General features: G+C 42.4%; 1 protein-coding gene across 5 annotated transcripts in view; it reads left to right on the forward strand.

Moving 5' to 3' along the window:
* Positions 1 to 1,310: 1,310 nt before the first annotated feature.
* Positions 1,311 to 12,228, forward strand: part of LOC105465036 (acylphosphatase 2) — a 195,107-nt gene continuing 184,189 nt past the window's right edge. Inside the window, exon 1 of one of the 5 annotated variants that reach the window (XM_071076687.1) lies at positions 1,311 to 1,594. In XM_071076687.1, the coding sequence (XP_070932788.1) occupies positions 1,453 to 1,594 (142 nt within the window). In that variant the 5' untranslated portion in view covers positions 1,311 to 1,452. Of the gene's footprint in view, positions 1,595 to 6,091; positions 6,290 to 12,228 lie in introns of those variants that run through there. The other 4 variants (XM_071076688.1, XM_071076689.1, XM_011713231.3 and 1 more) reach the window with 4 other exon arrangements.

Here is a 12,228-nt window from a genome sequence, read left to right on the forward strand (position 1 = left end):
AATGCAAATTCTCACAAGTAAACATATTTGGAATTCTAGAAGGTGGCAGATTATCAATAGCTGTATCCAGATCCCTTGGAGTGGTGGATGGTTTTATATTAAAACTTTATAATAGCTCACTAGGAAATAAAATCCAGCCTTAACCTTCTAGGCAATTGGGATGTTGCTGAGAATAATCAAGATCATTAAAAAAAAAAAAAAAAAAAAAAGATTGGGTGCGGTGGCTCACACCTGTAATCCCAGCACTTTGGGAGGCCAAGGCAGGTGGATCACCTGAGGTCAGGAGTTTGAGCCCAGCCTGGACAACATGGTGAAACACCGTCTCTACTAAAAATACAAAAATCAGCTGGGTGAGGTGGTGCTTGCCTGTAATCCCAGCTACTTGGAAGGCTGAGGCAGGAGAATCTCTTGAACCCAGGAGGTGGAGGTTGCAGTGAGCCGAGTTTGCACCACTGTACTTCACTCTGGGCGACAAGAGCGAAACTCTGTCTCAAAACAACAACAAACCCCCCCCCCCCCACACACACAACTGTATGACTGAACAGCAGACAAGATGACTACAGTGTTTTTCTTTTGTCTGTTTCCACTAGAATAAAATACTTCATATTTTTAAAAAGTTTCTTATCCCAGAAAAATATCACAATCTATTTAGAATATGAGTTCAGGCTCAGCTACTTCCTGACTCTACAGAAGAGTTCAAGATGTTGCAGACCTTATCTTAAAAGCTGGCTCAAAATCGCCGGATTTGGTAGTCATCTAAACATTTCATAAATAATTTACTAACTCTCAAAACACTAAACCAGCAGGACCTTGATTTCAAAAGCAAATCTTGCCGGGATGGAGTAGGGCGGGGGACCTGGGATGGGGGATGAAAGGGGTTGGAAATGGGCAGATATTGGTCAAAGGGTACAAAGTTTCAGTTAGTGTGAACAGGAAGTTCTGAAGATCTGATGTGTAACATGGTGACTGTAGTTAATGTATTGTGTCCTTAAAAATTGATGAGTAGATCTTAAATGTTCTCTTCATGAAAAAATGGTGCAATGGATATGTTAATTCCATTGATGTAATCATTTCACAATGCATACATATGTCAAAACGTCACCTTGTACACCACAAATATACCCAACTTTTGTCAATTACACTTTAATAAAGCTGGGGGAAGCAACTTTTTTTGGGCACAGCATCCGGCTTTTATTTACTAACTTTGGGAACAGAGAACCTTGATCAAGTAAATGGTAGGGAGCGCTGTGGAGAGAGTATCCTCCCCAGTCCGGGAAGACAGGCAGAGAAAGGAGGCCTAGGATGCCTGGGGCCCAGCTGCCTCTTCCCTCCTGGCGTCCCCGGCGGCCCTCGCTCCCAGGCCCCGCAGTCTCATTTGCCGCGTCCGACGCGTGACCCCGGCGCGCTAGCGTCCGGGACCGGTGACAGGCGCGGGGTGCGCCAAGCGGTCCCATGTGTCCCCTCCCTCTCGCGGCCGCCGCAGTCGCCGCGCCCCGAGCCCTGCTCCGGCTCCTCAACAGAGGGCTCGCCGCAGCCATGTCTACCGCCGGGCCACTCAAATCCGTGGACTACGAGGTGTTCGGGAAAGTGCAGGGTAGGAGGCCCCTCCACAGTGGGAGATCAAAAAGGTTATGGGAGGAAGGGGAGAAAGCTGTGAAAGCGCCTCCCACTTATAATATGCCTTTTCCCGTTGTGGCTGGGACTTCCGCTCAGCCATGACACAGCAGCCGCGATGGGGAAGGAGGCGAAACGCGCATGCGCCCGAGGACTTGGACGGGCGGAAGTAGGGGAATAGGGAGGGAAGTAGGGGAATGGGGAGGGAAGTAGGGGAATGGGGAGGGAAGTGGCGATGGGGAGGGAAGTGGCGATGGGGAGAGAAGTGGAGAGGGGTTTGCTGAGGATCAGAAGTGGGCGGCTGCCGGGTGCGGGAGTAAGCGGCACAGAGGGAAAGGTTGAAGTTGGGTAGGAAAAGAAGAGGGTCTTTGAACTAGTGGTCTCGTTGCTTGCCACTGAAGCTACCTGGTCTTGACTTGGGTTTTAGGAAGGATGCTTAGATGGTTTAAGGTTACCTTTTCAGAGGTCAAACCTTTTTTTAGACCTCTTTGTAGCTCTTAAAAGAATTAAATTGTTACCTAATTTTTGTTTCATCCTAAGTTTAAGTAGTTGCAAAGTTTGTAACGTCTGGCTTATTTAAAATATTGATATTTATAAATGAAAATATTAAGTCACTCTGAAATGTATTCAATGGAATGTAAATACGGTAATGATTTAATATCCACCATCTTAATTTGAAATAAAACTCTTCAACAATGGGAAATTTTACTCATTTCTTTTCCTCTTTGACTTTGATTTACATTCCACTTCTCCCACAGAATTACCCCCTTGTTTCGCTTGAGGGTTTTTTTTCCTTGCTCACCCTATCATACTTTTCTGCTATATGTGTGTGTATATGTATATATATATGCACATGTATGAATAAGTATAATGCTTTTTCTTAATTTCCTTTGACAATAAGGCTTTGTTAGAAACAAATGATTGTTCCTTGGTGCAAAAACTCAATTTTTTCAGCAAGGCAATTTTACTTCTATAGAAGGGTGCGACTCTCGGATGGAACAATGGCAAGAGCACACCTGAACAGGGGAGGGGAAGGGGAAGTTCTTATTCCTGATGCAGGTAGCCCCTACTGCTGTGTCTTTCCCCTAGTGGCTAGGGTTGGACCGCACAGTCTAAGTTAATTCCGATTGGCTGTTTTAACCAGCCGGGGTGTGAGCTGGAGTGGCGGGGTGGGTAGTTTGGCAGGAAGGGTGGTTACAGAACAGGTGACTCAGGATGATTCGGGTCAGAGCAGGTGACCACAGGTGACTCAGGATGGAGCAGGTGACCAGGGGAATAGATGTGAACTACTGCTTAAAACTGGTGGAAAAGGTTGTTTACCGAAACTAGGGGTGAGGAGAACGAGGAAGCTAGACTTTAAAATAGAGCACAATGAACCGAGCATACTGACATACTGATTCTTTGAAGAGAAATTTAGAAGTCATTGTATTCAACAGCTCCAAGTATTAAATTTTTTGTCTGGATTGAATTATTATTGAAATTATTATTAGAACACTAGATGAAAAGAATATGAAAAGTATGATAAACATTATTAAAATTTAAAGGTAAATTTGTGTTAGAAGTTTATTTTTTTAATTCTATTTTTTTAAGAGAAGGAGTCTTGCTGTCACCCAGGCTGGAGAAAGTTGAGTGGCACAATCATAGCTCAATGCAGCCTGGAACTCCTGGGCTCAAGTGATCTTCTGCCTCAACCTTCTAAGCAGCTGGGACTACAGGCCCGCGCCACCGTGCATGGCTAAGTTTTAAATTATTTTATGTAGAGAAAGTGTCTCTGTTGCCCAGGCAAGTCTCGAAATCCTGGCTTCAAGCGATCCTCCTGCACTTGGCCTCCCAAAGTGCTGGGATTACAGCGTGAGCCACTGTACTCAGCCAGAAATTTATTATCAATGAGAAGGCTGGGGATATTTATTTAACCTTGATCAGAGGAAGAGTTGAATTATCCTTGTATTTGGAACTCTAGAGGTTTTTACACTTTGGTGCAGTGTACCAGGGTAAGATTAAGAATGGATAAAAGTGTGCCTCTTGTAAAGAGATCTTTCTTTTTTAAATTTAATTTTATTTTTATTTCCAATAGGTCTTTGGAGAACAGGTGGTATTTGATTACATGAATAAGTTTATTAGTGGTGATTTCTGAGATTTTGGTGCAGCCATCACCCAAGCAGTGTACACTGTACTCAGTGTGTAGCCTTTTATCCCTCACCCCCTCCTACCCTTTCCCCCTGAGTCCCCAGAGTCCATTGTATCATTCTTATGCTTTTGCATCCTCATAGCTTAGCTCCCATTTATGAGTGAGAACATAGAATGTTTGGTTTTCCATTCCTGAGTTACTTCACTTAGGATAATAGGAGACCTTTCTTTCAAAGGGTGATTGTGCAAAGGGAGATAGGAAAGGAGTCTCAGGTCAGTTTTGGGAAAGAATGTATGTGGACGTTGAACATCTGGAAATTAATTCCCTGAACATTATGCATGGATCTGAACAAGGCAGAGAAGAATTTTACTGAGTGACAGAAAAGCTCTCAATAAAGAGAGGGGACCTGAAGTGGGTAGGCCTCTGTGTAAGAGGGGGCCTGAAAGTGGATAGCCATCTGTGAGGCTGAGTCTGGGGTTTTTATGGGCTCAGAATGGGGTGTATGGTAATTGTTCCATGGTTGGGCTGGGAAAAAGCACCATTCAGTTGGCTAAAAGACATCGAGAAAATTCTCACTCTGGTTGTGGACTCCACCTGGAACTGGAAACTCAGTTTCAGGTTTCACCTGAAGGTTGGGTTTCACTGGAGACCCATCCCTGTCTACCTAGGGAATTTGTCTGTCTCCTACTGCTGTCACTGAGATGAATACCATATTTGTTAAATATTGCTTAAAATGAAAACTGGGATGAATTATTAAATGACTTTGTCAGATAATGCATGATTTAGATGTACACATTTTTTCTTATGTAGACAAGTAAATGGAAAAGCTGTGTTTTAGAGGTTGAAAATATAAGTACACCATTAAAATCAAGAAACATAAATATGGTTAACTCTAATTCCCTCTCCTGTCTTTGTTCCTATAGCATTTTATTTATAGTTGTTACACTTAGTGTTTTTCCTTTTAATCATTCTGCTTTCAGCTACAATTATCTGTGTACACTTGTGTCTCTCACTAGAAAATAATGACAATATTTTGAAGGTCAGGCTGGTGGCTTGTTTTCATATCTCCTACGGGGCTACGCCTCTTGGAGAATAAATAGTAGTGTGATGGCTGTCTTAACTGTTTGAAAGATGCCATGGTGTATGGCTCCAGGGAAGAGACCCTGGACTGATGGCGAAAGGTTAAGTAAGGCAGAATTTTATTCCACATAAGGAAAGCTTTGTAACAATTAAAGATATTTATAGCCATTAAGGTCTGCTTTGTAAGGCAGCATATAGATCACTTCCTGCATTCAAAATTGACACTGCAGTCAGATCCCAGGATGAAATGGTAGGTTACAATATAAAAAATATGATTTTACGTGAAAAGCTGCTGACATTTAAAACTCATCACAGGTTTCTTTAAATATCAGTGTTTGTTTGTCAATTCGAAGTATGATTTACTTTGCAAATATTCCCCTCAGGGTTTCTCACTGACACCCCTTTCTACAAAGTGAGGTACAGTTGTAGTGGACTGGACCTTGACTGAGCAGCATATTGTGCTGGAGTCTTTTATCACCAAAGGGGCTGATGTCTGCCCCAGTTTCCAGATCAGTGTATCTGTGAAAAACCTGCATGTGTCATATCAGCTTTCCTTCTGTTCAGCAAGTGAGGTGGAAAAAGTATGGGGAAGCCACGAAAGCCCATAGGTAAATCTCCTACAGAAGCCCTGTCCCAAGAGGGCTGTGTTCCAGCCAACACTGATAAAGTACAGAAAAATGTCTCCATGTCCGCCTTTTCTTTCTATATAGATGTCTATTACTTCATACGAGGAATCAGGACTCTCAGAAAGATTCTGGGAAGATTCCAGGTGGCATATGAAACTTCGAGCAGTTGATTCCTGCATGGTTCACTGCCTTGCAGAGTTAATGGGCTAGAAGTCTTGAGGCTCCTTGACATACATTCCTCCCAAAGCTTTAAAATAAGGGTTGTAGTTCGAGGGGCCCAACAAATAACACCTCTCTTCATTGTGTGAGTTACTGACAAGGAAGACAAAGAGTAAAGCAGAGTTTTAGGAATGTGGTGTCTATCTGCAGGTAAGTGGACTTTATAATGACCTGTACTACAGAATTAAACACTGGCCACCCCCAACTCCAGGCACAGGGAGGCTGCTCTAGGGCAGAGCCAGAAGTATGATCCCCGTGGGTAACTTGCTTCCAGCAGGAGGAGGAAGAGGACCTGCCTGGGCTATGCATGTTTCTCCTTCTAAATTTACCCAGTAGATGAGTCACTGCTTGTCCCTGTGACAAGGGCAGGGTAGAAAGTAGCCAGGAATGACACACTAACGATACTCCTCCTCACAGAAGGAATTTCTGCTAGAGAGAAAGATGCTTTCTCCTGCAGAAATAAGTTATAAAATCTAGAGAGATCTCAGTCATTTAGTTCTACTTGCAGTACTTCAAGAGGATCTTCACTGCAGTTGTTTTGGTATGGAGTGATAGGAAAAAGTCAGGGAGGTTGAATGGTAAGCAAAATTGGAGAATGACTGCCCTTGTTCTACAAATAGAGGTAGGAAGGACTACATCATAGTCCTGTTTTCTGCTTTCCTTTTTTTTGTGTGTGTGTGTCATTAACAAAATTGAGATGTAATTTACATAACACTAAATACACAGTAGTTTTTAGTATATTCACAATGTTTTGCAGCATTAGCATTAATTCCAGAACATTTCCATCACCCCTCCTTCCCTTTACCAGTTGTTTCCCATTCCCCACCTCATTCCCCCATTCCCCACTTCTTCCTCCATCCCCTGGCATGTTAAAGTGCCTCAGGGAAGTCAGGGCCAATGTCTCTGATGTTCTTGGCCTCTCCCTTAAGGTTTCAAGGTTGCTGCTTAGCTCCAGTCATAATATTCACACCACGATTAGAAGAAGGGGTACCAGTGCAATACCCCAACATGGAGAAGCCATCACGCCAGGCCAAGTCAGCCCCTATTGAAGAGTTATCTTGAAAGTCCTAACCAGTGACTTGGCTTACATTTCATTGGCCATTCACACTATAAGGAAGTCTGGGAAACATCAACTGGCACATTGCTGCCCCAAGTAAAATCAGAGTTCTGTTAGAAAGGAAGAATGGGAGAATGGATTTGGGGTATGTGCCTGTCACAGTTGTTCATATATTAAATAAAATTCTAAACAATTATTACATTTGATTTTTTTCCCCAAGTAGTGACACAAAAGGACACATTACAAAAAGATCGTGATCTTGTGTCCATGACCTCCTCCTCAAAACATTGAATCCATAACCAAAACCACCTAAATTTCTGTTAAGTTGATATTGAATCTTTTTTTTTGAGACAGAGTTTCATTCTTGTTGCCCAGGCTGGAGTGCAATGGTGCTATCTTGGCTCACTGCAACCTCCACCTACCAGGTTCAAGCGATTCTCCTGCCTCAGCCTCCTGCGTAGCTGGGATTACAGGCATGTGCCACCATGCCCAGCTAATTTTTTGTATTTTTAGTAGAGACGGGGTTTCTTCATGTTAGTCAGGCTGGTCTTGAACTCCTGACCTCAGGTGATCCACCTGTCTCGGCCTCCCAAAGTGCTGGGTTTACAGGCGTGAGCCACCATGACTGGCCCATATTGAATCTTTTATATATGATTTATTTCAGCCTTGTTTATTTCCATCTATCACTGCCTTAAGCAATGGGTAACACTTTTATTATCCACCCAGTTCATCAAGAAGTATGAATTTAACCAAAAATTATGCCTCAAACTTAAGTGACATCCTGTAGCTCCACTGTTTTAAGATTTGATAAATCCATGTGTGTATCGTTACCATTCATAGTTAAAAATGCTTTTATTTGTTTATTTATTTGAAACAGAGTCTTGCTCTGTCACCCAGGCTAGAGTGCAGCAGTATGATCATAGCTCACTGCAGGCTCAACTGATCCTCCCTGACTCTATCCTCCCTAATAGCTGGGACTAGAGGCATATGCTATCATGTGCTATCTAAGCACATGTGCTATCATGTGCTATCTAAGAGGCATGTGCTAACTAGAGGCAAGTGCTATCATGCCCGGCTAAGTTTTGTATTCATAGTTTTTGTAGAGATGGGGTTTCACCATGTTGCCCAGGCTGGTCTTGAACTCTGGACTCAAGTGATTCATCTGCCTTGTCTTTCCAAAGTGCTGGGATTACAGGCATGAGCCACCATGCCCTGCCCCAAATGCTTTTAAATTTACAACTTTGAAAATATAAATCAAATGAAGATATACACATGGATTTTTAAAAAACTCAAATAGTATAGAAAAGCTGGTAATTGGCCGGGCGCGGTGGCTCAAGCCTGTAATCCCAGCACTTTGGGAGGCCGAGGCGGGCGGATCACAAGGTCAGGAGATCGAGACCACGGTGAAACCCCGTCTCTACTAAAAATACAAAAAATTAGCCGGGCGCGGTTGTGGGCGCCTGTAGTCCCAGCTACTCGGGAGGCTGAGGCAGGAGAATGGCGTGAACCCGGGAGGCGGAGCTTGCAGTGAGCCGAGATCGCGCCACTGCACTCCAGCCTGGGCGACAGAGCGAGACTCCGTCTCAAAAAAAAAAAAAAAAAAAAAAAAAAAAAAAAAAAAAGAAAAGCTGGTAATTAAAAGCAACAGCCACCATATCCTGCTCCAGTTTCCAGCCCCAAGTCCTGTATATTCTATAAAACAACCTTTTTTTAAAGTCTTTTGGGTTTTTAAAATTATTATTATTATTATTATTTTTAGACGGAGTCTCGCTCTATTGCCCAGGCTGGAGTGCAGTGGCATAATCTCGGCTCACTGCAAGCTCCGCCTCCCGGGTTCATGCCGTTCTCCTGCCTCAGCCTCCCGAGCAGCTGGGACTACAGGTGCCCACCACCACGCCTGGCTAATTTTTTGTATTTTTGGTAGAAATGGGGTTTCACCGCGTTAGCCAGGGTGGTCTCGATCTCCTGACCTCGCGATCTGCCTGCCTTGGCCTCCCAAAGTGCTGGGATTACAGACGTGAGCCACAGCACCTGACCAACTCTTGTGGTTTCTATGTCTTTATAATGTATATGCTATATGTGTTTGGGCCATAATCCTGAAAGATACAATTGCAAACGCCATAATCTTGCATGTTGAAATTCCAAAACATCAAAATCCCTAAAGTCTAAAATCCCCCAAATCACAGTTTTGAAAGATCAAAATCCCAAAAATATAATCTGGAAAAAGTCATTCAAAGAGTATTTAAAATACTAATTTTTGGTCAGGTCCGGTGGTTCACACCTGTAATCCCAGCACTTTGGGAGGCCAAGGCGAGCAGATAACTTGAAGTCAGGAGTTTATGACCAGCCTGGCCAACATGGTGAAACCCTGTCTCCACTAAAAATACAAAAATTAGCTGGACGTCGTGGCAGGCGCCTGTAATCCCAGCTACTCGGGAGGCTGAGGCAGGAGAATCGCTTGAACCTGGGAGGCGGAGGTTGCAGTGAGCCGAGATTGCACCACTGCCCTCCAGCCTGAGTGACAGAGTGAGACTCCGTCTCAAAAAAATAAATAAATAAATAAAAAGGAGATTTATTTGAGAAACACATACAAACATAATAGAAACTTCATAAGCCAGTTTGCACAAGAAGATAGGTAATAATAACATGTATTTTTGTGACTGTACATACTGCGGTATACTGATGACAGTCACATAGGTGTAATAGTTACAAGCAGATGAACTATATTCATAAGCAAGTAGGTCAAAAAGCAAAATGTATAAATGCGTATCACCACGGTTGGTAATTGTGTGCAACCAGTTTTGTAACTGGTCATCTGACATACCTTGATGGACAACCTAAGTCTTTGATGAGATTGATCAAAAGTTGTGATGGATCACCACTGTATATGCAGTCACTCAAAAAGCCAGGATGTCAAGAAATTTTATCTTTCACAGATGTACATATACAAGAAGGACATCTCTTTATTTATTTAGGAAGTTTCCACATTTTTACATACATACACAATAGTTACTAAGTCAGCGTTACGGTGACACACTTGTAGGGTCAAATTTGCCAGAAAAAAAAAAAAAAAGCCTAAAACAAATTAGAACTCTAAAAACCTTTACAAAGTTTATACCTCTGGCCGGGTGCAGTGGGTCATGCCTATAATCTCAGCACTTTGGGAGGCCTAGGCGGGTGGATCACCTGAAGTCAGGAGTTTGAGACCGGCCTGCCCAACATGGCAAAACCCTGTCTTTACTAAAAATGCAAAAAATTAGCCAGGCGTGGTGGTGTGTGTGTGCCTGTAATCCCAGCTACTCAGGAGGCTGAGGCAGGAGAATCACTTGAATCCAGGAGGTTGAGGTTGCAGTGAGCTGAGATCGTGCAACTGCACTCCAGCCTGGGTGACAAGAGTGAAACTTCATCTCAAAAAAAAAGAAAATTTGACATACAAAAAAACTGTATTACAGTGATAGATTATAGGCAGTTGCACGGAGTCCATAAGAATTGGCCAACTTTTCACAATCGTTACCTATATTTTGGAGTCTTCCATCATGATGAATAGCTGCTTTTTTTTTTTTTTTTTTTTTTTTTTTGAGGACTTGGCTCTTTTTGGAAAATACATTTATATCCATATTCTACAGGGCACTGCTCTTTTTGAAATTCTTCTGTGATTTGATATACACTGACGTGAGCATCCCCTATTAAGGTTTTCCATCTTCAGTGCTATGCTTCTATGTTTTACGTACATGAAAATTCATTCTGCATGCACTCATACAGATTACAAATTTAGTGTAGATGATACTTGTGATCAAACAACGACACCGTTATATGTCTTCTAATCCTACCATGTGCATAATTGTTTTTAAACCAGTCAGTAACTTTGCTGGTTTCTTCAGGCAAATGCAGATTCAATACATTAAAAGCTGGGCCGGGTGCGGTGACTCAGGCCTGTAATCCCAGCACTTTGGGAGGCCGAGTTGGGTGGATCATGAGGTCAGGAAATTGACACCATCTTGGCTAACATGGTGAAACCCCATCTCTACTAAAAATAAAAAATTACAAAAATACAAAAAATTAGCTGGGTTTGGTGGTTTGCGCCTGTAGTCCCAGTTACTCTGGAGGCTGAGGCAGGAGAAATCGCTTGAACTTGGGAGGCGGAGGTTGTAGTGAGCCGAGATCGTGCCACGCCACTGCACTCTAGCCTGGGCGACAGAACGAGACTGTCTCAAAAAAAAAAAAGCTCCTGGAATTTCATCAACTGGAAGGAAAGCCAATGCAGACAAATGACACATTTTTAAATTGAAGTTTTCGTCATTGTCATATCTCACGGCCAATCGACTCATCTAAGTTTTCCACTAAATGCATCAGACTGAATGGAAAAAACAAACTTTGTTAGTGACATCTTGAAATTCACTTTAGAAGCTTTGATTGCTCCTAATCTGTCATTATGATTTGGGGATTCAGTTGAATCCATTTTCTTTTGCAGCATCCACCAAATCTTTAAGTAAGTATTTTACAAAGTGCTTCCCTTTTGTCCAGTCATTCGTACATAAATGAGTGGTTAAGTTCTAGAATTTTGAGATCCCACAGGGGGATGAATTGTATGCAACTAGTAAAAAATAGGGTGGTTTTGAAAGTGCCACACATTAGCCAAAATGAAGCATGCACTGGTTTTTCTTTGTTAGATTGAGTGGTTTAAGAAATATAAGAAGTCTATCTTCTTTGATGGACAGATCCCTAATCAAGAATAGTTCATCATTTAATGTGTTTTGTATCACCGGAGGAACCTCTGTATCAGCAAGGTCACTGAGCTTTTCAATTCATTCAGAAGGTCACTGAGCTTTTCAAATTCCATTTTTTTTTTTTTTTTGGCTGGACATAGTGGCTCATGCTTGTAATCCCAGTGCTTTGGAAGGCTGAGGCAGTTGGATTGAGTGAGGCCAGAAGTTTGAGACTAGCCTGAGCAACATAGTGAGACTCCATCTCTACAAAAATTTTAAAATTATCCAGGCATGGTGGTGTGCACTTGTAGTTCTAGCTACTTGGAATGTTGAAGTGAAAGAATTGGTTAAGACCAAGAGTTTGAGACTGCAGTGAGCTATGATCACACCACTGCACTCCAGCCTGGGCAGCAGAGCGAGACCCCATCTCTTAAAAAAATACCTTTTATTCTCCGATGAAAGTCATTTCTTTTTTCCTTTTTCCACCTTTTTAAAAAAACATTTGGTTGGTACAAAAGAAGGACATTTTTTTAAGGCAAGCGTGGTACTATGTGTGAAGATGCAGAAGTCATACACAATTAAGTAATTTGGCAGGGAAGATTTCTTGTATCTTTTGCCTGCATTTTCACTTCTCTGAAACACTCAAAACGTTGAGGGCAGATCTTCCCCACTTGGTCTACTCAGACTCAGTAATCTCTGGAAACACCCTTAAAGACACACACAAAATAATGCTTTATCAGGTTTCTAGGTATTCCTTAATCCAGTCAAATTGACACCTAAAATTAAGTTCACAAATCC

Source organism: Macaca nemestrina, chromosome 13 (assembly GCF_043159975.1).
Source record: "Macaca nemestrina isolate mMacNem1 chromosome 13, mMacNem.hap1, whole genome shotgun sequence".
NCBI classification, from domain to species: Eukaryota; Metazoa; Chordata; class Mammalia; order Primates; family Cercopithecidae; genus Macaca; species Macaca nemestrina.